Here is a 27,260-nt window from a genome sequence, read left to right as displayed (position 1 = left end):
TGGTGGAGTTATGTCACACATGCAGCTAACACAAACATATGGAAATGTCTGGAAGAGGCAAGTAGAAGGGGAAAAAAGTAAGGAACTTGTATGTCGGCCCTGTATTAAAGAACATAAATGGTTAAAGAAAAGTGTGATAAATAAAAACATATACCAATTTCATTTAAGGACCAAAAAACTGACAGCTGTGCCATATAAATTGCAAAATAGTTGGGAAGAGATTTTCGATGTACCCATTTCATGGCACATGGTTTACGAATTGATACGCAAAACAACGCCGGATTCTAAACTTCAATTTAAATTAGTATACAAAATTCTTGCAACTAATAGAACGTTATATATATGGGGGATACAATCTTCCCAGCTCTGCAGATTTTGCTGTGAGAAGACAGTCATTAGATCATTTCTTTTGGTATTGTCCATATGTATCTTGTTTGGTCACAGGTTCAGGAATGGCTAAAGAATTGCAACATTTGCCTAGAACTAACGCTACAGATAGCAATACTGGGTGATTTGAAAAGCCATAGTCAATCAATCAATAATATAATAATTATTATTTCTTTTTTTTTTAAATTTACAATCTGTAGAAGCTATGAGAATAGGAAGGTTCAATTATTTTGTGAAGCATCACAGCACAGTTGAAAAATATATGGCAAATAGAAATCCTAAATGGATGATGTTGAGAGATAGATGGGAGGGGTTGAATGGAGCTGAAGGGTGGAACTAATAACAAGATAAACAATGAAAAGCATACGGGATTTGTAAAACGTATATAGGTTCGGGACTTTTGTGAAATAGCACAGTTACAAATAGAAATCAAACTGGATGGACCAAGAACAATACTAATAATAATAAAAGGTATATTCTTAAAAAAGTATGTATGTCTATATAGGTATGTGTATATGTATGCATGCGTGTATGGATATATTTACCCCCCAAAATGGGGGATTGGAAATGATACAGACAATTACATTGGAAGCAACATTCTTTCCGCAATATTAAGCTGATCCACCCCTAAAAAATAAATCTCAGAGGGGAAGTCCTGAACACGGTAGTCCTGTGGAGGGTAAACCCCTAGTGTAATGGTATATTGGCCAGACCTGTAAGGGTGGAAGCCCAGTCGCAGTGGCCGTGATTGTTTTTACCTTCTAACGTGTGTGGTCTTTGTAAATGTCTCAGAGAGCCTTTTGGGCCTTCCCTACAATCGTACCACTGACCTGCACAACTCTGTAGGCTAGGCTATTCTGACTTGCCCACGAGGGAGCCAAACCAGGAAACTTCACTAAATGTTTAGACGGGCTCAATAAAACAGATTATCATTCAGCAATCTAAGTTTGCACAGGAAGCACATGTTTATTTGGCTGACGCATCAGAAAACCAGCTTAATTAATAATACATGGGAGAAGGTTACAACTGGACAGACAGGTCTGAAAACAACTTTTTGCCCTTAGTGCCAAGGTACTACATGCACAGTAGACTTGAAACGATTGTAGATATTGTAGACCGAATAGGTAGGTATACTGCCCTTCCTCCTGGACAAGAGTCGTTGTCAGACCAGGCCTTCTCTGATATTTTCTGTGTAACTAAACCCTTACTGGTAAAGTGAGAACTCAGACACAAGGTTGGTTGACTTCAGTAGTCTGGGTTTTATTCGGTCAGGTAGAGAAGAACTATAGCCCTAGCAGGCAAACAGAACAAGGACAAAACCTGCCCCAACACACACGCATAAATCAGTGATACACAGAAGACACGTCACTCCATCTTTGTGTGTTTCGAACTCAAACACCTATTTCTTACAAGCAGCAAGCACTGCTTTGTCGATCTCAGGTAAGTAATGTTGCTGCACATTCCTTAACAGATCCAGCAAAACTATGTTGGAATACTGGAATACTGCACACTATGGTTCACAAATGAAGAATTTCTGAAACTGTTCATAAGTGCTGATTCTCTTGAAACAAGGTAGGTTTCTGACGATGTGCTTGAAAATTAAACAGAAAGGACATAGAACTTAGCGGAACATCCATAACAATGCAGTCAGGCTTTTTATTGAGAAAGAAAAACACAGGCACACACCAGCACGCACGCGGGCATGGACCACACACACACACAGTAATGGAACACCCACCACACACACAGGATTGGAACACCCACCACACACAGGCATGGAACACCCACCACACACACAGGATTGGAACACCCACCACACACACAGGATTGGAACACCCACCACACACACACACACACACAGGCATGGAACACCCACCACACACAGGCATGGAACACCCACCACACACACAGGATTGGAACACCCACCACACACACACAGGCATGGAACACCCACCACACACACAGGCATGGAACACCCACCACACACACACACACACACACAGGATTGGAACACCCACCACACACACAGGGGAGAAGAGGCATTTGTATCCTACTCTACACAAACTGCACAACCGCTGGCGAGTTTATTAAAGCCGAGGCGACATTATTTGACAATAAAGTAACGGTCTTTTAAAAGACTCTACAGTCCCAGTCAGAGGGTGGTCATTATCGGGCCATGCTGTAAAGTTAGATGGAAGGAAAAATCTAACCTTCAGCCTAACCCTAATTAATATGTTTCTGATATATCCAATTTTCTCTTTGTAGCATGACCATCTAGTGAGAACACCAGTGGAGAGCCAATACTGATGACCTGGGGTCAGGTCAGAGGAGGTCACACATTATATGACAGAGAACTGGATGCCATGTTTGTTGAGGCGCTCCACCAGCGTGGTCCTGGAAAAAGCTGCTCCTGGGGTGTACACACCACCCCTAAAGAGAGAGAGAGACAGAATGGGAGAGAGGGAAAGAAAACACATCAGATGTAATACAGTACCCTGGTTGTGTGTGTGTGTGTGTGTGTGTGTAACTCACTTCTTGGGGAGGGCTGTGGGTTCGTTCAGGATGGTGATGGCAGCCTGTACCATGGCGATGGGCGTGGTCACGTAGCCTGCCTCTGAAACAGGGAGAGAAGCATTGCGTTATACCCAGCAGCGGCCGCAGGTTAGGTGGAGTAGGGGTTAATAAATAGTCCTTGGCCTAGTGTGTTTGTGGAGCAGAGGGCGTTTGTGTGGGTGTGTATTTAAGTACCAGGTCCTTGGACTAGTGTGTTTGTGTGGGTGTGTGTTTAAGTACCTGGTCCTTGGACTAGTGTGCGGATCTTAGCGTTGGGTCGTCCCTGACTGGGGTCCTGTCCCTCAGTGTAGCCCTCTCCATAGAACACAAACTGGAAGGATGAACCCTCCATCTGAGACACACAAACACACCAATCACTGACAAGCGGGACCAACCCTCTGAGTGACAAACACACCAATCAATGTCAATTTCAGAAACAAATTAAAGTTCAACATACCAGTAGATGTCACTTATACATTTTAACAATACACATCTCAAGAGATGCATAAAATTGTACCTGCTTTCTGGTTGGTCCATCCTTGGAGAAGAAACCAAAGGAGAAAAACTCTGGAAACTAAATACAGAAGAGAAAGACAGAATGGAAGGTTTTAGGTTTTCCTTTCGTGTGTGTGTGTGTGTGTGCCTATAACAATGTGTCTGTCAGTGTGTCCTAGTTCACCTTAATCAGCAGGTTTCGTCCAAAGTCGAATTTGACCAGGAACCAGAACATCATCCCAGCGAATAGCATCTTGACAATGTTGGCCACACCACCTACTCCTGCATATGCACCATACTGGACCTGGGGTCAGACAAAGGTCAAACAGAAGTCTCTCCCAAACCACCCACTTGCCCCTACCAACTCGCTCGGAAGGGCCCTCCATTGTCACGTGTTGCTGACGAAACTCAGAGGGTGACTTCCAGAGAGTGGCGAGGGGATCAATAAACCAATGACTGGACACAATTGTTTATTTAAAAAATAAAACAGTATGAAGTTCCCTGTTGTTTTACAAGATATAAAACAGTTAAACATTTAATTTGGGAGGTATTTCATTTGTTACTTGTGTCAACCCTTGAAATCAGACAAACAAATGCACGTGACATAATTAGGCACACCTCTCCATTCTTTTGTGTTTTAGTTTTTTCCTTTCAATTAAGACCTAGACAACAAGGTGAGGGGAGTTCCTTACTAATTAGTGACCTTAATTCACCAATCAAGTACAAGGGAGGAGAAAACACCCAGACATTCGGCCCTCTGGACTGAGTTTGACACGTGCTCTACACCCTCAATTTTCACTCCCTAAGCTTTGGCATGGTTGTGCATAGGACGGAGGCTCGCGGGAACGTCCAAATGGAGGGACGAGGGGAAGGGGGTGATTTGGTATTTAGGCGAGGTTCTTAAACATGGACTTTTCCTCAACAGGCCCCATGTCTCATCCTTACAAATGTTAAACATAAATAAGGTTTACATAAATAAAATGTACTCAATTATCCCTTGTAACAAAGTTTGTAGCACACAGTATTCAAGTCATTACTCTGATATCCTATCCACACGAGCATTTATTAGGATACATTCCATTTCAAAACTAAGTTTGAACATTAGAGCCACAACACAAAATGGCATTGTGCTCATGACAACGAGAATACACATTGGTCGGTGCGTGTATGTACTGTATTTGCGTGACGTACAGGTGTTTCCTGGTGTTCCTCCAGTAGAAAGCGTTGAGATCTCTTCACCACCGAGGGGTCGGCTCCCATGAACGGGACCGCGTACTGCTGAACCTCATTACTATAGAACAGGGCACTCCTATTCACACAAACAAATAGAAAGTAACATTATCCAACATACACACACACATGCACGCGCAAACACACATGGCTCCCTGTACCTGCGTTTGATCTTTGAGCCCACCACAGGGAGAGGTTTGTGTCCAAACTTCTTCCTGAGGCTCCGCAGCTTCCCGCTGTCAGCAAAACCATAGATGGCCGACTTCCATGTCCCGTCATTGATAGATCCACCCTGAGACAGAGAGAGACAACCGAATATCAACAAACATTCTTTAATCAAGATTGTACCTAATAAATGTTACAAGGATGAAGCAGGGATTACAAGGATGAGGCAGGGCAGTGTGAGGGTTTATGGATAATGGAGTCTTACCTCAGGTCCTGTGCTGGCTGTCAGGAAGCTCTCCACAGCTGTAAGTGTCCCTGTGGCGAGAAACACACAAATGTGACACAAACACCCAATGGAGAGCACACACATACACAAACAGATAAAGTAAACTAACCTCAGGGACACACACACCTTTGAATTGTTCCCTGGTGTAGAGGACTCCCATGTCTGCAGGTATGGAGTCAAAGCCACACGCCCCCACGATGTACACTCCCTTATCAGCTGCCTGGCTGTTGTAATTCAACTGCATACTCTCTAGGAACTACACACACACACACACACACACACACACACACACGTCTCTGTATTGGGCTGTTGTGGTGGTAGAGCATGTGATTTTATTGATGTTGTGGAGAAAACAGGCAGGGTAGGCTGAAATATTTAAGAGGACAGCATGGTGTCCAGCAGCCTTGCAATTTAACTTAGTGGTGTGTATGAGATATTGCTTCTACATATCAAGCCCTGTCCGGTCTACGGGAGTGGTAGGGTGTAGAGGGTTGATTAGGGGTTGAGGCCTGGTGACTTTGTTGTTGCGTTGTCTTACCTGGGGTTCTCCACAGATGTCAATGCAGTGTGCGCTGTTCTCCACGCATGCCTTCACCACAGGCTCACCCCAGAACCTGTACTACACACACAGCATTATTATCTAAAATATGACACCTCACTAAGGTGTTTATGTTACTACAGCAAAAACTCATTCATATATATATATATATATATTAGTTGAAGTAGGAAGTTTACATACACTTAGGTTGGTGTCATTAAAACTAGTTTTAAACCATTCCACAAATTTCTTGTTAACAAACTATAGTTTTGGCAAGTCGGTTAGGACATCTGCTTTGTTTACAGACAGATTATTTCACTGTATCACAATTCCAGTGGGTCAGAAGTTTACATACACTAAGTTGACTGTGCCTTTAAACAGCTTGGAAAATTCCAGAAAATGATGTCATGGCTTTAGAAGCTTCTGTTAGGCTAATTGACATCATTTGAGTCAATTGGAGGTGTACCTGTGGATGTATTTCAAGGCCTACCTTCAAACCCAGTGCCTCTTTGCTTGACATCATGGGAAAATCAAAAGAAATCAGCCAAGACCGCAGAAAAAGAATTGTAGACCTCCACAAGTCTGGTTCATCCTTGGGAGCAATTTCCAAATGCCTGAAGGAATCACGTTCATCTATACAAACAATAGTACGCAAGCATAAACACCATGGGACCACACAGCCGTCACACCGCTCAGGAAGGAGACACGTTCTGTCTCCTAGAGATGAACGTCCTTTGGTGCGAAAAGTGCAAATCCCAGAACAACAGCAAAGGACCTTCCGAAGACACTGGTGGAAACAGGTACAAAAGTGTCTATATCCACAGTAAAACGAGTCATATATCGACAAAACCTGAAAGGCTCAGCAAGGAAGAAGCCACTGCTCCAAAATTGCCATAAAAAAAGCCAAACTACGGTTTGCAACTGCACATGGGGACAAAGACCGTACTTTTTGGAGAAATGTCCTCTGGTCTGATGAAACAAAAATAGAACGGCCATCGTTATGTTTGGAGGAAAAAGGTGGAGACTTGCAAGCCGAAGAACACCATCCCAACCGTGAAGCACTGGATGGCAGCATCATGTCGTGGGGGTGCTTTGCTGCAGGAGGGACTGGTGCACTTCACAAAATAGATGGCATCATGAGGGAGGAAAATTATGTCGATATATTGAAGCAATATCTCAAGACATCAGTCAGGAAGTGAAAGCTTGGTCACAAATGGGTCTTCCAAATGGACAATAACACCAAGCATACTTCCAAAGTTGTCAAAATGGCTTAAGGACAACAAAGTCAAGGTATTGCAGTGGCCATCACAAAGCCCTGACCTCAATCCCATAGAAAATTTGTGAGCAGAACTGAAAAAGCATGTACGAGCAAGGAGCCCTACAGCATTCCACCCTGCATACCACTGCTGGCTTGCTTCTGAAGCTAAGCAGGGTTGGTCCTGGTCACTCCCTGGATGGGAGACCAGATGCTGCTGGAAGTGGTGTTGGAGGGCCAGTAGGAGGCACTCTTTCCTCTGGTCTAAAAAATATCCCAATGCCCCAGGGCAGTGATTGGGGACACTGTCCTGTATAGGGTGCCGTCTTTCGGATGGGACGTTAAACGGGTGTCCTGACTCTCTGAGGTCATTAAAGATCCCATGGCACTTATCGTAAGAGTAGGGGTGTTAACCCCGGTGTCCTGGCTAAATTCCCAATCTGGCCCTCAAACCATCATGGTCACCTAATAATCCCCAGTTTACAATTGGCTCATTCCTCCCCCTCCTCTCCCCTGTAACTATTCCCCAGGTCGTTGCTGCAAATGAGAACGTGTTCTCAGTCAACTTACCTGGTAAAATAACGGTAAAATAAATTAAATAAATAAATAAAATCTGACTCAGTTACACCAGCTCTGTCAGGAGGAATGGGCTAAAATTCACCCAACTTATTGTGGGACGCTTGTGGATGGCTACCTGAAACGTTTGACCCAAGTTAAACAATTTAAAGGCAATGCTACCAAATACTAATTGAGTATGTAAACTTCTGACCCACTGGGAATATGATGAAAGAAATAAAAGCTGAAAGAAATAATTCGCTCTACAATTATTCTGACGTTTCACATTCTTACAATAAAGTGGTGATCCTGACTGACCTAAGACAGGGCATTTTTTACTAGGATTAAATGTCAGTCATTGTGAAAAACTTAGTTTAAATGTATTTTGCTAAGGTGTATGTAAACTTTCAACTTTAACTGTATATATACACACACACACACACACACACACACACACACACACACACACACACACACACACACACAACCATTCAAAGTTTGTGGTAACTTAGAAATGTCCTTGTTTTCAATGAAAACATACATGAAATTAGTTGCAAAATGAATAGGAAATATAGTCAAGACGCTGACAAGGTTATAAATAATTATTTTTAATTGAAATCATAATTGTGTCCTTCAAACTTTGCTTTCGTAAAAAAAAACTTGAGGCGTCTGTTTCTCAAACTAGACACTAATGTACTTGTCCTCTTGCTCAGTTGTGCACCGGGGCCTCCCACCCCTCTTTCTATTTTGGCTAGAGACAGTTTGTGCTGCTCTGTGAAGGGAATAGTACACAGCGTTGTACGAGATCTTCAGTTTCTTTGCAATTTCTTGCATGGAATAGCCTTCAATTCTCAGAACAAGAATAGACTGACAAGTTTCAGAAGAAAGTGCTTTGTTTCTTGCCTGTAATCAAACCCACAAATGCTGATGCTCCAGATACTCAACTAGTCTAAAGAAGGCCAGATTTATTGCTTCTTTAAATCAGTACAACATTTTCCAGCTGTGCTAACATTATTTCAAAAGGGTTTTCTAATGATATATTAGCTAATAAATTTATCATTTTAAAAGGCTAACACAACTTGCCATTGGAACACAGGAGTGATGGTTGCTGATAATGGGCCTCTGTATGCCTATGTAGATATTTTTTTTATTTATGCCTATGTAGATTTTTTTTTTTTTTAACTGCCATTTCCAACCACAATTTCCAACTACTACACTGTATTTCTGATCAATTTGATGTTATTTTAAATGGACAAAAAAACGTGTTTTTCTTTGAAAAACAAGGACATTTCTAAACCACACACACACCCCTTGAGGTTAGAGCGTTGGCCTAGTAACCACAAGGTTGCAAGATCAAATCCCCGAGCTGACAAGATAAAAATCTGTTGTTCTGCCCCTGCACAAGGCAGTTAACCCAGTGTTCCTAGTCCGTCATTGAAAATAAGAATTTGTTCTTAACAGACTTGCCTAGTTAAATAAAAGGTCAAATAAAAAAATTCAGAAAGTATTCAGACCCATTGACGTTTTCCACATGTTACATTACAGCCTTTTTCTAAAATAGATTTAATTGTTTTTCTCATCAATCTACACACAATACCCTATAATAACAAAGCAAAAGTGTTTAAAAAAAAAAGAAGTGAAAGAACAAAACTTATTTACATAAGTATTTAGACCCTCTGCTATGAGACTCAATTGAGCTCAGGTGCACCCTGTTTCCATTGATCATCATTGAGATGTTTTACAACTTGATTGAAGTCCACCTGTGGTAAATTACATTGGACATGATTTCTTATATATTTCTTATATTTTTTATATAGAAAGGCTCACACCAGTCTATATAAGGTCCCACAGTTGACAGTGCATGTCAGAGCAAAGACCAAGCCATGAGGTCGAAGGAATTGTCCGTAGAGCTCCTAGACAGGATTATGCTGAGGCACACGTCAGGGGAAGGGTACTAGAAAATATCTGCAGCATTGAAGGTCCACAAGAACACAGTGACATCCATCATTTTTAAATGAAACACGTTTGGAACCACCAAGACTCTTCTTAGAGCTGGGTGCTCGGCCAAACTGAGTAATCAGGGGAGAAGGGCCTTGGTCAGGGAGGTGACCAAGAACCCGATGTTCACTCTGACAGAGCTCCAGAGTTCCTCTGCAGAGAAGGGGAGCCTTGCAGAAGGTCAACCATCTCTACAGCACTCTACCAATCAGGCCTTTATGGCAGAGTGGCCAGACGGAAGCCACTCCTCAGTAAAAAGCATGCGACAGCCCGCTTGGAGTTTGCCAAAAGGCACCTAAATGACTCTCAGACCATGAGAAACAAGATTCTCTGGTCTGATGAAACTAAGATTGAACTATTTGGCCTGAATGTCAAGGGTCACGTCTGGAGGAAACCTGGCACCATCCCTACGGTGAAGTATGGTGGTGGCAGCATCATGCTGTGGGGATGTTTCTCAGCAGCAGTGACTGGGAGACTAGATAGGATCGAGGCAAAGATGAACGGAGCAAAGTGCAGAGAGATCGTTGATGAAAATCTGCTCCAGAGCGTTCAGGACCTCAGAATGGGGCGAAGGTTTACCTTATAACAGGACAACAACCTTAGGCACACAGCCACGACAACAGATGAGTGGCTTTGGGACAAGTCTCTGAATGTCCTTGAGTGGCCCAGCCAGAGTCTGGACTTGAACCCAATCGAACATCTCTGGAGAGACCTGAAAATAGCTGTGCAGCTACACTTCCCATCCAACCTGACAGAACTCAATGGAAGAAACTCCCCAAATACAGGTGTGCCAAGCTTGTAGCGTGATACCTAAGAAGACTCGAGGCTGTAATCGCTGTCAAAGGTTCTTCAACAAAGTACTGCGTAAAGGGTCTGAATACCTATGTAAATTTCTGTTTTTTTTAATACATTTGCAAACATTTCTAACAACTTGTTTTTGCTTCATCATTAAGGGGTATTGTGTGTAGTTAGAGAAAAAAAAACATTTAATCAATTTTAGAATAGGCCTGCAACGTAACAAAATGTGGAAAAATCAAAGGGTATGAATACACACACATATATACTGGAACATGCCACCTCATGTTACACTCACAGGTATTCTTTTTCTCTGGACTGGCTAATCCTGTGCGTATGCGTGCTGACATACAGTACAAGGTGCACTGGTGATCGCCACCGTCATCATTGCTGGCGTTTCACAAGTTGCAAAGTCATGTCCTCACTGCTATCAGACCACATTCTGCAGCCCCATTGCACAACAGGAGGGCAGAGTGGTGATCAGGACTGACATCAAAACACTCTTCCATACTAATATCTCAATTCTAACAATGGAAGAGGCAGTATTGATATCCCTCTTCATTTCTGACAATCACACTCATTGTGTCTCTGCAGCACTTACAGTATGTGTCTGTGTGTGTGTGTGCTGTGGTGTGTGGCATCTCCACAGTCAGTACTTACTGGCCCCACACAGTTGAGAACAATAACAGCCTGTTTGCACATGGCGGCCAGAGAATCAGGCTCTCCCACATCAGCCACAATGACCTCCACCGCAGTCCTCAGCTCTGGCTTACCTGAAACACACAGCAGAGGAGTCAGTCATTTCACCATTATATTATTAACATATTTACAAATACAACACACTTCATTATGTGTTGAACAAACGACAATATATTGTACAACAATGATCTGGTTTAAAATAGCTCAGTGACCAAAAGGTAATTGGGTGGGCCAGTGTGGCTGACCCTTTGTTTGGCAGACCCCTGAATTGACTTCTGAATGTGTAGCCTATCCTTCACAGTACAAAATTGCTATCTGTTTTTACCCCCAAGTCACCGTTTCCTTCAATCTAGTCCAGATAGATTTCTAAGTGCTAAAGTATGTCACCTTTTGGAAAATTAGTCCGAATGAGGACTAAAAGAGACCCTAATAAAATAAAATCTGCCTTTTCTATTCTGGTTCAATAAAGTACCTTTGAAGAGCATCATGAACAGTACACCGTCAGTTATCTTTCCTGTGCAGTTTTGCATTATCCCCCAGTATAAGTTACATGCGGTACACTACTAGCCTACTGTAATTAACAAACATGAACTGCTGTAAGTTATGCACACACTGAATGCTGTGCCATATACGTGACATAGCCATAACAGATAGGAAAATACTGCCTGATTGAAATCTCAATGATGGAGGAAAAACAAGGGGTCAGTAGACAGATGAACGACTATAAAACAATACAGTCACAATGTACACAACTGCCAAACTAGGCTATGTGTCTGTTGCATATTCCAAACGAACTCTCTAAAGTACCTGAGAATGTGTATTATTTTGCCATATACCCCATTACAATTGTGTCTAAAATAACAACCTGGCCACGGCTATAGAGCAGTAGACGGAGTCACCATTGAGGCCAGGGGTGGGAAGGTAGAGGCTATATCCCTGTTGGGGTATTTTCCATCAGCTGTTGGCGAGGGCTATCCCAGGAGGGCAGCAAGAACAAAGAACGGCTCCATTCTTCTAATCTCAACCCTATTAGAACCCATCCCTTTCCTGGCAAGCCAGACACTCACTAATCAAAAACTGAATTAAGATTGAATGCATTAAGTGTTGAGTAGAGCAACTTTGTTGTGTAAGCCATCTGGTCTAACAACATATTTCCAGCTACCACAACTACTGAAACACATACGTGACTAAATCAAATTGTATTGGTCACACACATGTTTAGCAGATGTTATTGTGAGTGTAGGGAAATGCTTGTTTCTAGCTCTAACAGTGCAGTTATATCTAACAATTTCACAACAATACACACACATCTAAAGTAAAGTAATGGAATGAATATATACATTTGTCTGTGCACTTGAGTTATATATTTTTTCTAAGCCTATGGCATTCTGAGTGCAGTAGATCCTTGCTCAAAACACTTGGTTAAATGATACAGTGACTCCTTGTTCCAAGTTAAATCAGGTGAGTTTGCTGGCTGGCACTGGCACGACACAGTAGACACACTGTGTGACACCCAGCTAGCAAACTTCCTTGAATCCCTCTGTGAAATCCAATGACAATGCACAATGGTGTCAGTCAGCTAACTAGACCAAAGATCCTCTCTGGCTTGACACATATCCAGATTTAACTAATTCAATGTTTAACAAACTGTATTAGCTAGTTTGCTAAGGTTACATGTCAATGAGACCAGTAACGTTATGTACCGAGGGCTCCGGCGGCCTGCTCTAGAACTTTGTCCAGTTTCTGTCTGCTTCTCCCAGCCACAGCCCATTTCAGCGTCCCATTCGGGCCCTCCGACACGATCCTGGCCACCTCTTCAACAACGAACTGCCCGGTGAAACCCGAAGCTCCGAAAATAACAATGTGATAAGGTCTGCTAGAGGAGGTATCCACCTTCGCCATAGTTACAAATAGCTAGTTATACTCAAGGAAACACACAGCACAAGCTGCGAAAACGGGAATAAGCGTACAAGAAACGTGCTCGTACAGGTCATATAGCAAAGCTGCGACTTCCGTAGTCTGATGATAATGCTGCTCGGTCGACGCAATGATCTAATCATCAAAACACCGGTGATGCAAATAGTCTACATGCACAAACTACGCGTTTTACTTATGGTAGTTTAAAGACATATTTTTGCATTTGTTATAAACATGTTATTTGATCTCATTAACCACCCGATTAGAATACATACATAAATTAAAGGGTGGAATAAAATAAATAACCGATTGAAACGGTGAGATCAAAAAGTAGGCGTGGTTATACAAAGTTTTGATTAAGATTGGCTCTCTGTGCTGTCAATCTCTTATTTTGCGTCGTCGCTTGCTAGTGACGTAAAACCATCACTGTAATATGTGCGTTGTGAAATCAACGAGGGTCAACATGTTCAATGTCACTGCATTTTTACAACATTCTGGGAGATGTAAGCTGTCTTTAGATTAAAATAAGATCAACATCAGGACAAACGACGATATATCTGAGATAAAGTAAGCCCAGTTTTGACGCAATGTATCATACTTGCTGTTGATGATCAGCTTGCCAGATATATCTCTGTTAGCCAGCTAGCATTGTAGCTAGCTAGCTTATTTGCTAAACGTAGCGTTGCAGAGCATTTTCCATAGTACAAGGCATGTAAGCTAGATAACTATCCAGACCGAAAGCCATATCCAAAATTGTTTGGCAGAATAACTTTAAAATACACGTTTAGGTTGGTATCTAATGTAGCTAGGTACCTAACATTTTATATAGGTAGCTAACTACCTAGCTAGCTGGCTACCTCAGCTTTTGATATAACGTTAGTAACTTAGCTAGATTACTTTACTTCCAAAGTTATCGATCCGATTTGACGATAAGTCAAATTATTCACTCAACATCACCAAGTATATAAACATAATTTAACGTTGAGAAATAATGTCAAGACACGTGGTGTCGGGCTTGAGTGTAAACTAGCTAACGTTATTTAGATTCTGTAAAGTGTCGTATTTCAAGGACATGTTTTTGTTGACTGTACGCTGGTCCCCATCAACTGTGTCTATCATGTTTTTTCTTCTAGTAAACTATAGACACTACTCGTAAACTAAGTTCTCATTGAGTGGTGTCTAACCAAACTATTGCATCCAGAATAATATGTAGTGTTAACCATAGACACTTATTCAGAGTTCTTCTAAACCTCTGCCTCTTCTTCATCATTGACAGGTTGTGACCATCATCTCTCCTCTTGCCATCTGTCCGCCATGTCCACTCAGGCAAGTAAACTGTTTGTGGTAGCGGTGCGGTCTGCATGTTGCCACCCCAGGGCTAGGCCCACCCTGAAGCAGCCTGCCTCTCCCTGTAGCCCCAGGGTCCTGCTCCAGAGACGGCCCTTCAGTCTGGACTCGCTTTCCTCGGGCCCCGGCCGGCCACAGCCCCAACAGGCTAGAACAGACCGGGCATCCCCCTCTTCAGCCCCAACCCACAGGAACCTGTCTGCTGTGGCTGTCTCTGTCCAGGTAGAGATACCGGTGGTGTTTTATGGACAAGTAACAATGTATCCATAACAACAGCAAAACAGTTGCTCCAAAACTGTGGGAAAGCTACTGGGTTTGTGTTTGTTAACAATGTCTTATTGGTTTTGCACAACAGTTGTGCTCGAGCTCTGGGGGCCCATGTAAACCTTTTTATTTTCGGTATCTACTAGGAAGCAACGTGTTTCTTGGGCTATAGGAATGTGACTGAAAAAGTGCCTCAGGTCTTGAGAAATGAAAAAATGCAACTGATTGGAAGTATGAGTATATCGGTGAACATATGCAGTGGTCAAGGCTACGACGGCGCCAGTGCAATGAGTGGTGCTTACTCAGGTGTTCAAAAGCACGTCAGACCGAGAGCCTAATGCTACTTACTAGGGATGTGACAAATGTACAATTTCTCTTAATGTTTAAAATGTCTTTATTTTGATTTATTTTACATTTTAAAGTGATTTGAGTTCACAATCCAGATGTGGTTCTACGTATGACCTCTAGGGGCAAAACCGGTAGTCACTAGTTGCCAAGACATTAAGCCTGCAGATTTCTACAATTTCTCTACTTGAAATTGGATTTTAAACTTAAACACACTGCTAACCTTATGCTTAACCTAAATCAAGACCAAAAATAAATAAAAATTCATGAATATTTATGAGAGACAATTTTGGCTTTGTGGCTGTGGTAATTTTGTGGCTGTGCAGCATCAGGGAAACAGAAGAGTGGTGTTGCAGAACTGCTGTATATGAAGCATCTTTCATTGAGCCTCTCATTCTATTTAATTGCTGGCCTCAGCACGTTATTGAACAAGATTAACTGTATATGATGCTCTGGGGACAGGTCGTCTGGATACTGGACAGCCAATAAATCGGCTGATGCAAACAGATTATCATCTTTAGTGGATAACAATTCTCAGTTTGAGTTGTGTGGTTGCAATATCAACAGTCCCTTATCTCTGGTATATCTTGGCATGCATCATTCAAGACTGAGTTGAAATAGTGCGCAGAGCAATGGACATAAGTGCCCGAGTTTACAGTACTCGGTATAGAAAACAGTTGGGCCAGCAACCTCAACCTACAGGTTGTGGTAAAAACATTTGCACACAAAGGACTTCAGGCGAGTCTCAAATTGGATTTAATTATATGTATCTTGAATATTGCAGCCCATTTGTGTAGGCTATTAGTCAGACAAAACCCGCTGAGTTCAACAATAAATAGTGGCTGAATTAATCCATGAGCCGACTCCTTTTTCCCCCTCGTTAGGTTATGATATTACATTTTTATGAATAGTTACTAAATACTGTATAAAGCAATAGATGGTAGGATACACTGCATAACGAAACAATCCCTAGTAAACTAGTGTTTTGAGGGTGGACTGGCTGTATTATTTGACATTAATAGACTGGTTTTACACACAACTTTCTATCCAAGCTGGGAGAGCGCACGAGGACAGCTCATGTCATGCAGGTTCAGGTACAATCTGCAATGTTTGAATTTCCAACTTTTTAATTACTGAACAAGTAAATACATTATTGCCAGCAGTCAAAAAATGTCAGCATTGCTACACCTATGTATAGATTTGTGAAATGTAATGCTTAGCTTGAGAAAATGGCAACCAAATAGGCCTACCAAGAAACATTTATCCGTTAGCTAAAGCAAGGCTAGACATACCCTGGCACCACAGAAAGCCTATCATTAATTCAATAGACATGCAGCCGCATAGACATGTCAATTTGGGTACCACGGACAGTGAGCAGTATAGTTAATACTTTGAGTGGCTGACATGTTCAAATTTTTATTTGGGTGGGGGCAAACAGCGACCTTACGGGGGTCCAGAGAAACTGCATTACGCCAGTGGTGGCCAGTCCTGGGTTGAGGCCGGAGGGAGCGATGAAGGTAGAGGGGGGCGTGTTCATTGAAGCAGGGAAGATGAAAGGATAATGTTTGTTAACGTGTGTGTTTAGGACCAGAGTCGCCCGCTGGGCAGGTATGACTTCCTGGACCTAGGGGGCGTAGAGGAGAACACTCAGAGGGCTCAGCTCTGTAGAACCATCAGAAGGTTCATCATAGACCCAGCCCTGGCCAAACTGGTCATTCACCACTTAGGACCTGACCTGGAGGACAGCAAGGCCGCTATATTTGAATGTAATCCAGGTACGTGCAGCGTCTGTGTTCTATGTCATTTGGGACTTAAAATCAAATTTTTGTTGTCTCGTGCACCGAATACAACCTTACAGTGAAACGCTTACTTACAAGCCCTTAACCAACAATGCAGTTAAGAAAAATACCTAACTTTTATTTATTTAACAAAAGTAAAGAGCAGTAAAATAACAGTAGCGAGGCTATATACAGGGGGGGGGGTACCGGTACAGAGTCAATGTGCGGGGGCACCGGTTAGTCAAGGTAATATGTACATGTAGGGAGAGTTATTAAAGTGACTATATGCATAGATAAGAACACAGAGCAGCAGCAGGCTTGTGTTGTCAGTAACAATGGGAGAGGTTTGTGTGTGTTGTCAGTAACAATGGGAGAGGTTTGTGTGTGTTGTCAGTAACAATGGGAGAGGTTTGTGTGTGTGGTCAGTAACAATGGGAGAGGTTTGTGTGTGTGGTCAGTAACAATGGGAGAGGTTTGTGTGTGTGGTCAGTAACAATGGGAGAGGTTTGTGTGTGTTGTCAGTAACAATGGGAGAGGTTTGTGTGTGTTGTCAGTAACAATGGGAGATGTTTGTGTGTGTTGTCAGTAACAATGGGAGAGGTTTGTGTGTGTTGTCAGTAACAATGGGAGAGGTTTGTGTGTGTTGTCAGTAACAATGGGAGAGGTTTGTGTGTGTGGTCAGTAACAATGGGAGAGGTTTGTGTGTGTGGTCAGTAACAATGGGAGAGGTTTGTGTGTGTGGTCAGTAACAATGGGAGAGGTTTGTGTGTGTTGTCAGTAACAATGGGAGAGGTTTGTGTGTGTTGTCAGTAACAATGCGAGAGGTTTGTGTGTGTGGTCAGTAACAATGGGAGAGGTTTGTGTGTGTGGTCAGTAACAATGGGAGAGGTTTGTGTGTGTGGTCAGTAACAATGGGAGAGGTTTGTGTGTGTGGTCAGTAACAATGGGAGAGGTTTGTGTGTGGTCAGTAACAATGGGAGAGGTTTGTGTGTGTTGTCAGTAACAATGGGAGAGGTTTATGTGTGTTGTCAGTAACAATGGGAGAGGTTTGTGTGTGTTGTCAGTAACAATGGGACAGGTTTATGTGTGTTGTCAGTAACAATGGGAGAGGTTTGTGTGTGTTGTCAGTAACAATGGGAGAGGTTTGTGTGTGTGGTCAGTAACAATGGGAGAGGTTTATGTGTGTTGTCAGTAACAATGGGAGAGGTTTGTGTGTGTGGTCAGTAACAATGGGAGAGGTTTGTGTGTGTTGTCAGTAACAATGGGAGAGGTTTGTGTGTGTGGTCAGTAACAATGGGAGAGGTTTGTGTGTGTGGTCAGTAACAATGGGAGAGGTTTATGTGTGTTGTCAGTAACAATGGGAGAGGTTTGTGTGTGTGGTCAGTAACAATGGGAGAGGTTTGTGTGTGTGGTCAGTAACAATGGGAGAGGTTTGTGTGTGTGGTCAGTAACAATGGGAGTGTTCATTAGAATGTGTGTGTGTCTCTCAGGCCCAGGGGTGTTGACTAGGACTCTGCTGAATGCTGGAGCTCAGAGAGTGGTGACGCTAGAGGGAGACAAGTGCTTCCTACCTGACCTACAGGTGAGTCTACCCAGCCTTGGGCCAGGGTCGTTTTCAGTAGGAGAGTTACATGTCTACACATTCAGTGTACCAACATTCTGGTGTGTGTGTAGGCTTTGGAGTGTCTTCTGGATGGTCAGCTGGAGGTGGTCCACTGTGATTTCTTCAAGCTGGACCCTATGGGCAGAGGCAGCATGAGACCTCCGGCCATGTACTCTGACAAACTATTCACTGACCTGGGCATATCAGAGGCAAACTGGACCGATGGTGAGACACACAGGAAAAAGACATACAAAGACACATTATCAGATTCACCAAGTACATCTATACTAGGGATGCAACGGTACAGTGGGCCCACGGTTCGGTATGTACAGTAATCCCTCGTTTATCGCGGGGGTTACGTTCCGAAAATGACCCGCGATAAGTGAAATCCGCGAAATATAATTATTTTTTTTTTTTTACAATTAGCAACTATTACATGTATACAAATACAGTGACTCACGTGTAGGCCGTTTCACTGCTCTTCAGACTGGGCCGCTGCATCCTGACTGCGCTCTGCAGTGTTCTCTTCTTCTGAAGCCCGCGGTGCAGGTGTGTTTGTTCGGGAGAAGAACATAGTGATAGGCAGCTGTTGTCGCTCTTTTTTCTTCTTTGCAAAAAGATCCTTGTACACCGACATGCCACCATCGATTACGTTGGAGAACTGTAATGAACGGCTCATCAAAGGGTCCCATTCCTCAGCTACTCGCTTAAGTTCAGTGGCCATTATGGGTTTAGGAGATGTTCGAAATTACAAGATAATTTGGCCAACTTAATGTAAATTTGCCAAGCTGTTTTATGTACGTACACATAACTGCACGAGACGACAAAATGATAGCACAATTCGTAGCATGTTTTGATACAAGAAGCGGGAGTGAGTTTTTAGCGAATCAGAATGCAGAGCACAATGCACCAAAAAAAAAAAAAAAAATGCATTATGAAAATCCGCGAAATAGCGAATCCGCGATAAGTGAACCGCGAAGTGGCGAGGGATCACTGTATCACGCTTTGTGGGCAACGGTACGGTTTCGATATCATTTATATTTAAGCAAAAAATGGGAACACATCACCCTTTAAACAATGTACTCTTTATTTTGCCTAAAGACAAATCAAACTTTCCATTCGGAAAATTGCCGCATGACTGACTAAGCCTGGTTTCTGTCTCCACTGTATGAATTCAAGGGGAGAAAAAAAGTTCTAATTAAAAATGCTTCTTAGCTTTGACAACCTGTAGCTCTTCATCTCCCAATCCAGTACATAGTGAACCGACAGAGAGGTAGCTTCCAGTACATAGTGAACCGTCAGAGAGGGGTAGCTTCCAGTACACAGTGAACCGTCAGAGAGGGGTAGCTTCCAGTACACAGTGAACCGTCAGAGAGGGGTAGCTTCCAGTACACAGTGAACCGTCAGAGAGGGGTAGCTTCCAGTACATAGTGAACCGTCAGAGAGGGGTAGCTTCCAGTACATAGTGAACCGTCAGAGAGAGGTAGCTTCCAGTACATAGTGAACCGTCAGAGAGAGGTAGCTTCCAGTACATAGTGAACCGTCAGAGGTAGCTTCCAGTACACAGTGAACGGTCAGAGAGAGGTAGCTTCCAGTACACAGTGAACGGTCAGAGAGAGGTAGCTTCCAGTACACAGTGAACCGTCAGAGGTAGCTTCCAGTACATAGTGAACCGTCAGAGAGAGGTAGCTTCCAGTACATAGTGAACCGACAGAGAGAGGTAGCTTCCAGTACATAGTGAACCGACAGAGAGAGGTAGCTTCCAGTACATAGTGAACCGACAGAGAGAGGTAGCTTCCAGTACATAGTGAACCGACAGAGAGGGGTAGCTTCCAGTACATAGTGAACCGTCAGAGAGGGGTAGCTTCCAGTACATAGTGAATTGTCAGAGCGGTAGCTTCCAGTACATAGTGAATTGTCAGAGAGGGGTAGCTTTGCGTTGCTCTGGATGTCCAACTATCAGTGGAGAGAGCTAGATCGGGTGTCTGTGTCAATTCCTTTTCAATTTCTCTCTGATGTTTCATAGCGTTTGGGAATTACTTTGCTGCTGAAATGTGTGCGGGAGGGGAAATTGTAACACGGCAAAAAAAAAAAATCAGGTGACGAAATCCGAGTCAACCACCGAATAGGGCTGCAAATCTTTGACTATGAATACTCCCACTGCTTTCGTTAATTCGTAGTTTCTGAATTTGTCGCAAATTGTTATTGGAAGGCATCAGTGAGAGATTGTGTTGTCGCTAACGAGTGGACTCTCCTTGCTCCAGCGCCACCTGCAAGGGATACGGCCGGGTGATGGATGGCGACGTAAATGACACATGTTAGAAGTGTTTCCACTCAAGTAGCCGACAGTGGCAAAGCAATGCTTGAAGACTGTGCTTTGTTTGTTTACGGTCTTCTTACCCTCGGCATCGTATTGTAACGTCCCTGGGTTTATAAGCGTGAAAATCGACTCTGCCGGTTGGAGCATATTTTTGCGTCACAGTCGATAGCGCGCTGGACTTTGGGCTAGAAGGTCGAGGGTTCGAGACCTGTTTCATTACAGTATTGAACGCTGCAGATTTGAAAGACGGCGGTCCCTCTAAAAATGAGCTTCTCTCGGTCTTGCTAGCTCTCGCCATTGTCACGTTGGAGCTGAGAGAATACTTGTTTTTAGTTTCCCCTCTCCTCGTGGGGCCCCTTTAGGGAGATTTCGTACTGAGACGTCATTGCAAATCGTCCGTTGGTTGTTTAACCAATTTAATCCCGAATTTTTCCCAGACATGAAAATATCCAAATCAAGTGTCATTAGTAACCCTTTGAAGTATTCAATCATTTAAAAAACATTTTTTTATGGAAAAGTAGGTGAAAAAGTGTGTTTCATGGTCGGTTACAATTGTGACCAGTGGGATAATGTTACGTATACTGAATTAGCATACTTCTCCTATGCAGTTATCAAAGTTCTTATATATGCCAACCCAGTTATTAACACATTTAAAACTCTGTCACTGGCTGTCCCCAGCATTGCCACTAGAATGCCCCGTCACATTCTAGTGTGATTATTTTACACATCAAAAACCCTTATACAACACAATATGAATACTGAGAGCAAAGACAAAAAAACAACAAGCATCAATGTATTTCAACATTGTTACTTTATTGTAACATGTATTAAAACATTAATATTGTAACTTTTGAACTTGTACTTTAGTGCAATATTCATTGTGACATTTTTAGTGCAACATTCACTAACACCTGTAAAGCAGTCATGTGATTCATTCCCACTGAACATAAAGGTAACATTTAGGATAGAGGTAGCCTGTAGAATATGCATTCAAGTAGAGGCCTACACTGAACAAAATACAATTATATATATATATATATAAAAAGCACCACTGCACAATGAGTGCTTATATATGTATTATATATATATATCATGGAGGTAGGCTTCAGAACCAAGTGCAAGATTAGTTTGTGCATCACTATTTTAAACTGTGATCAGTCAGACCTACTGTCATAGCGTCTTGAATTAATTGACCTTTTCCAAAAACATTTCAGTCATTTTGATTGTCTTTTTCGTCGACTTTTCTTTTCTTAGAGTCCGTTGTACTGCTTCTCCTCACCCTTTATCGACGTTTCTATTTTTCTTTTGTCTTTTTCAGCCCTTTTTCATTTGCTCTTATCTCCTTTTCTACTGTCCATGGTATATCTTGAAGCACTCAATGTGTAGTGGCGCTTTGCATTTCTCACATGCATAGGTAGTACGTTTGTCACAATGACGACATCTCTGGAACCGGTGCATCGTGTTGATTGGCCAGTGAGAAGCTTTGTCATATCTTGCCTGGTCTTCAACAGTAGCAGCCAGTAAAGATCTCCTTCCGTGGCTCAGTGGTTTCGTGCCAAACTTTTTGCATATTTGGGCTGTATACTATTGTGTTTTGGAATCACATCGGTGGCAGGCCTCTTAGATCGTTTGAACACTCAAATCTTTATTTTTGACCACCTGCAGCTTTTCCCTTGGCTGTTCTGGCTGACCCCTATGACTTGTAGAGGCCCATTGCTCTTTTGACTGGACCCTCTGGCGGGAAGAGGTCCTTGGCTCTTCATTATCAACAATGGAGGGGGGGGGGGGGGGGGGGTGTAGGTCATCACTGATAACGTTGTTCCTGTCATGATCTGTTTGCATAGGTTCAGCATATGCATTCAACAGCCTGGCTGGCAAATGGCCTGTCCATTGTCCATATCTGACCCATCGCTATCGCAATCACTCAGGACAGCATCTCTCTCATTTTGAGGGATAACTGCAATGTTGCATGCCTTGTCTGGGCAGTCACCTAGATCCAACATATCCAGAACTTGACTCAAAGTGAAACTACAAGAAAGAACAGAGTAGAAAGTTAGGTAAAACAAGAACTATGTGTATCAGTATGTGTATACCTGGATGCACTGTGTTATCCCGCCGGTCACTATTGTTGCCGTCAACATGTTTACACATTCTATGACCACACTGAACAAAGTTGAGTAATTGCAAATGCATATATCAATACTAGACAAAGATTTTTGGTACACATCATCTTTATGTTAACATACTTTACTAACCTTTTGTTAGGGAGCTTTGATGCAGCCATCCTCTTCTCATGGTGCAACCAGGAAGTAAACAGCTCTGGTCATGTGACACTGCACATCTTTCATTGAGACCCTTTATTATTTCAATATTTGCTGGAAATGCATTGTTACATCATTCAGTAAAAGTTTTAGAGCCTTTTAACTGAAAACGTTTTTTACGGTCACTATTGTGACTGATGGGATTAAATAGGTTAAGGGGGAGGGGGTTGCGGTCACTGCGGTTGCCACATTGAGACATTGTTGTGGAGTAAAGTTGGTCAGCCCTCAGGAGCCCCCTAACGGCCCCAAGCGGCACGTGTAGTCTGCAGCGCAATAAGCAAGTTTTGGAAAAGAACAGGCATACCATAATTCCACGGTTCATGTGTGCGTATTGAACCGTAGGGGGCATACTGAACGGTTCGATAACGTACTGTACCGTTGCATCCCTAATCTATACCAGGAATTTGACCTGGTGAAAAGGTGCTGACCACAATAGAACAAACTATCCTGTTTTTCTGTGTTAACTCTGTGTGTGTGTAGAGGTTCCAGTGAAGGTGGTTGGTATATTGCCCCAGCGCATTGAGAGGAGTCAGCTGTGGAAGCTGCTGTATGTTCTGTTTGATCGGCTCTCTATCTACCGTTACGGACGAGTAGAGCTCACCATGTTCATCAGCGAGAAGGAATACCTGGTGAGTGCACACACACACACACACAGAGACTCACTGAGTGCCAATGCAGTGGTGTTTTAACAATGGTGTGGATGGGTTTTGTTCTTTCTCTCCCATAGAAACTAATGGCTAAGCCAGGGGACATGTTGAACTACAGAGCGTTTGGAGCTTTATGGCAGATGGCATGCCACATCGAACTGCTACACAAGGTGAGAGGGAAGGGCTATAACTGGAGGACTGGAAATAAGCGGGAGGGGGAGACAAGTTGATATACCTGGTGGGAAGATTAGGGTGTATGTGAGTTAGTAAAGGTAGAACTGGAGGAATGGAAAAAAAAAGCGGTGAGAGCAGATGTCACAGAGCTTTGACAGTGTCTCTTCTAACAGATGCTCTTCTCTGTGTGTTCTCTTTCAGGAGCCGTGGGCATCATTTGTGACTTCTTCTAAGTACAAGCTGGCCATTCCAAAGAGCAGCGTAAGGATGCACTGTTCTACCAGCATCATAATGGAACATTCACTTTGTCAGATCCTCCTGTGTTTGAATATACAGTGAAAGACAATATGTCATGTACTGCATATTGGAGACTTGTTATAAATATTTGATTTGAAGTGCTAATTCTGCTCTTCTGTGCGTTTTACATTTTATGATCGTTGCTATTGAGTTAGTCTCTTCTATAAAGCATGCTGTACCGGCCTAGCTACAACCATTCGAAAATAGACACAAGGTCTGAAGCCTGTCGTTTCCCCCTCCAGCTTCCTAATGACAACCTGTGTCTGGTGCGAATCACACCTCGCAAGGACCTGTTCTCCACCTCGCTGACCCCCTCCAATGCAGCCACCCTGGTTATGATGGTCAAACAATGTTTGGCCAAGAGGAAGGCACGGCTAGTAGACCGGCTCAAGTGAGTGGAACTTGCGCGCACACACACACACACACACACACACACACACACACACACACACACACACACACACACACACATTATCTTGTACAGACTGTTTCAAGTGAGTGCTGTACAAACTTAAATATGATCCTTGTTGGCCACATTGATAATTTAGTCTGCTCTGTTTCTCCGTCTCTGCCTCTCACCCTCATTCTCTCTCCCAGTATGTGGAGTCCAGACAGTGGTCCTAAGCTGCTGAAGGAGATGGGGATGCAGGAGGATGTACTGACGGGCCATGTCTACCCAGAGGAGTACAAACAGCTGTTTGAACTGGTGGAGAAGTCCCAGGAGTTCACCCAGAGCTGGCTGTATGAGGAGGTATTGGAGAACACCCAGAAGGAGGGATGGATATAGACACACAGCGCCACCACTAGGATTGGAGGGGTAGTGCAGCCAGGCTGCAATTCTAGATAACCCTAAACCCCCAAGTTCTTGGACTGTTGAACCACTCCCACCGTCATGGTTTAGGGTGGTCCTGAGCTGATGAGTTTGGTATGTGATCTTTTAAAAAGGGGCAACAGTGTTTGGACTGAGCTCTACGTGAGTGCTGTCCAGTCGAGCCAAAGAGTTGACTGGTGAAAGGCTGCCGATCCTACCCTCATAGGACGTTTTCTCTACGGTTGGGTACGGGGAGCAGCAGAATGGTTACTTTATTGGCAAGGTTATAATGAGTCAAGATGTATTTAAACCATTCAATCACATTCTGTCACTCATTCATGGGTTATTAATACTGTAGGCTTTTTGCTAACACAGCACATGCAACTAACTGGGTCATACTAGTACACTGCTCAAAAAAATAAAGGGAACACTTAAACAACACAATGTAACTCCAAGTCAATCACACTTCTGTGAAATCAAACTGTCCACTTAGGAAGCAACACTGATTGACAATAAATTTCACATGCTGTTGTGCAAATGGAATAGACAAAAGGTGGAAATTATAGGAAATTAGCAAGACACCCCCAATAAAGGAGTGATTCTGCAGGTGGTGACCACAGACCACTTCTCAGTTCCTACGCTTCCTGGCTGATGTTTTGGTCACTTTTGAATGCTGGCGGTGCTCTCACTAGTGGTAGCATGAGACGGAGTCTACAACCCACACAAGTGGCTCAGGTAGTGCAGTTCATCCAGGATGGCCCATCAATGCGAGCTGTGGCAAAAAGGTTTGCTGTGTCTGTCAGCGTAGTGTCCAGAGCATGGAGGCGCTACCAGGAGACAGGCCAGTACATGCACATTTGTGGCCCGCTGGAGGTCATTTTGCAGGGCTCTCGCAGTGCACCTCCTTGCACAAAGGCGGAGGTAGCGGTCCTGCTGCTGGATTGTTGCCCTCCTACGGCCTCCTCCACGTCACCTGATGTACTGGCCTGTCTCCCGGTAGCGCCTCCATGCTCTGGACACTACGCTGACAGACACAGCAAACCTTTTTGCCACAGCTCGCATTGATGTGCCATCCTGGATGAACTGCACTACCTGAGCCACTTGTGTGGGTTGTAGACTCCGTCTCATGCTACCACTAGAGTGAGAGCACCGCCAGCATTCAAAAGTGACCAAAACATCAGCCAGGAAGCATAGGAACTGAGAAGTGGTCTGTGGTCACCACCTGCAGAATCACTCCTTTTTTGGGGGTGTCTTGCTAATTGCCTATAATTTCCACCTTTTGTCTACTCCATTTGCACAACAGCATGTGAAATGTATTGCCAATCAGTGTTGCTTCCTAAGTGGACAGTTTGATTTCACAGAAGTGTGATTGACTTGGAGTTACATTGTGTTGTTTAAGTGTTCCCTTTATTTTTTTGAGCAGTGTATTTGTTTCCTGAAAACCTGATATTGAATACTACATCGGGCAGAAATGAGCATTTTGAATCACGAAAGTTTCCTCGCATGACATCTACAAGCCAGAATGTTGAATAAAATATTTTAAAGTGCTTTACAGGTTGGTCCTTTTGGAGGTAGGAATGTGAGACAATATATCCACAGGAAAGTGAAATTACATCAACTTTTCAAAGCACTGGTAGAGCGTTCAGATTTATATCACCTGAAGCCGTTGCCGAGCCACGTGAAGCCGTGCACGAGCCACGTGAAGCCGTGCACGAGCCACGTGAAGCCGTGCACGAGCCACGTGAAGCCGTGCACGAGCATTCACGTGGCTCGTGCACGAGCTTGGCAAGCATGCATGCTTCAGATCTAAATCTGAAAGCAATAGCAGCACTTTGAAAAGTTAATGGAATTATACTTTCCTGTGGATATACTGTCTCACATTCCTACCTGCAAAAGGGCCAACCGCATGGACAACCAGAAAAGTACATTCAAATAACATTTTATTCAACATTCTGGCTTGTAGAGGTAATGAGAGAAAGTTCCTGATTCAAACACTAGTTTCTGCCAGACATAAAATTCAATGCAATTCAACGTCAGGTTTCCAGGCAATCATATGTGATAGGTTTCTACTTCTTTAATTGTTTTGTGTATAGGTATAACTTTTTAGTGTACATGCATACCATGTCTACATGTATTGACAGTTCATTCAATTATATGTACAGTTTGGGGTATTAGGACTTCTTCTAAATGGTAAGTACTAAAATATCTGACCATGTTCAATCACGCATGGTCAGTCCGTGCCATTCTGTATTCACTGATTGTCAACATATGCCTTAGCATTCCAGCTGGATAAAGATAGTGATTTTGTGATTGGAGTACATCAAAAAGCCTATTGAATCGTTTCATGCTATAACCATTGGAGGAAATGTAATTATCAAAATAAATGTTTTGATTTATACTGGTCGACTGTTTCAAACGTAATTTATTTCAAATGTATGCATTAATTGGTGTACATTGTGTGTTGCAAATCATGACTGTGG

General features: G+C 43.1%; 2 protein-coding genes across 2 annotated transcripts; one reads left to right on the top strand and one right to left on the bottom strand.

The window, feature by feature from the left end:
- Window positions 1-1,622: 1,622 nt before the first annotated feature.
- On the bottom strand, window positions 1,623-13,180 carry LOC129811513 (saccharopine dehydrogenase-like oxidoreductase). The gene is made up of 12 exons (XM_055862884.1): window positions 12,660-13,180; window positions 10,918-11,030; window positions 5,655-5,735; window positions 5,243-5,372; window positions 5,096-5,145; window positions 4,827-4,957; window positions 4,627-4,744; window positions 3,620-3,739; window positions 3,458-3,514; window positions 3,181-3,292; window positions 2,920-3,001; window positions 1,623-2,817 (listed from the first exon to the last, which is right to left on the bottom strand). The coding sequence occupies exons 1-12, from the start codon at window positions 12,856-12,858 to the stop codon at window positions 2,727-2,729; spliced, it is 1,284 nt and encodes a 427-aa protein (XP_055718859.1). The 5' UTR covers window positions 12,859-13,180; the 3' UTR covers window positions 1,623-2,726.
- Window positions 13,181-13,282: 102 nt separating this feature from the next.
- On the top strand, window positions 13,283-27,183 carry tfb2m (transcription factor B2, mitochondrial). Its single transcript, XM_055862882.1, has 10 exons — window positions 13,283-13,440; window positions 14,150-14,442; window positions 16,415-16,604; window positions 18,098-18,189; window positions 18,282-18,435; window positions 23,332-23,480; window positions 23,579-23,668; window positions 23,874-23,933; window positions 24,212-24,360; window positions 24,567-27,183. Exons 2-10 carry the CDS (start codon window positions 14,188-14,190, stop codon window positions 24,754-24,756), a joined length of 1,329 nt encoding a protein of 442 aa, XP_055718857.1. The 5' UTR covers window positions 13,283-13,440; window positions 14,150-14,187; the 3' UTR covers window positions 24,757-27,183.
- Window positions 27,184-27,260: the final 77 nt, after the last annotated feature.

Source organism: Salvelinus fontinalis, chromosome 15 (genome assembly GCF_029448725.1).
Source record: "Salvelinus fontinalis isolate EN_2023a chromosome 15, ASM2944872v1, whole genome shotgun sequence".
NCBI classification, from domain to species: domain Eukaryota; kingdom Metazoa; phylum Chordata; class Actinopteri; order Salmoniformes; family Salmonidae; genus Salvelinus; species Salvelinus fontinalis.
This window is presented reverse-complemented; position numbering and strand designations above follow the sequence as displayed.

Coding starts and splice junctions, on each gene's coding strand:
- LOC129811513 (XM_055862884.1), bottom strand. CDS start 12,858: ATGGCGAAGGTGGATACCTCCTCTAGCAGACCTTATCACATTGTTATT. Junction 5,146..5,242: donor CACCAGGGAACAATTCAAAG/GTGTGTGTGTCC, acceptor TTCTCGCCACAG/GGACACTTACAGCTGTGGAG. Junction 3,515..3,619: donor GACGAAACCTGCTGATTAAG/GTGAACTAGGAC, acceptor TTCTGTATTTAG/TTTCCAGAGTTTTTCTCCTT.
- tfb2m (XM_055862882.1), top strand. CDS start 14,188: ATGTCCACTCAGGCAAGTAAACTGTTTGTGGTAGCGGTGCGGTCTGCA. Junction 16,605..18,097: donor TATATTTGAATGTAATCCAG/GTACGTGCAGCG, acceptor TGTGTCTCTCAG/GCCCAGGGGTGTTGACTAGG. Junction 18,436..23,331: donor AGAGGCAAACTGGACCGATG/GTGAGACACACA, acceptor GTGTGTGTGTAG/AGGTTCCAGTGAAGGTGGTT.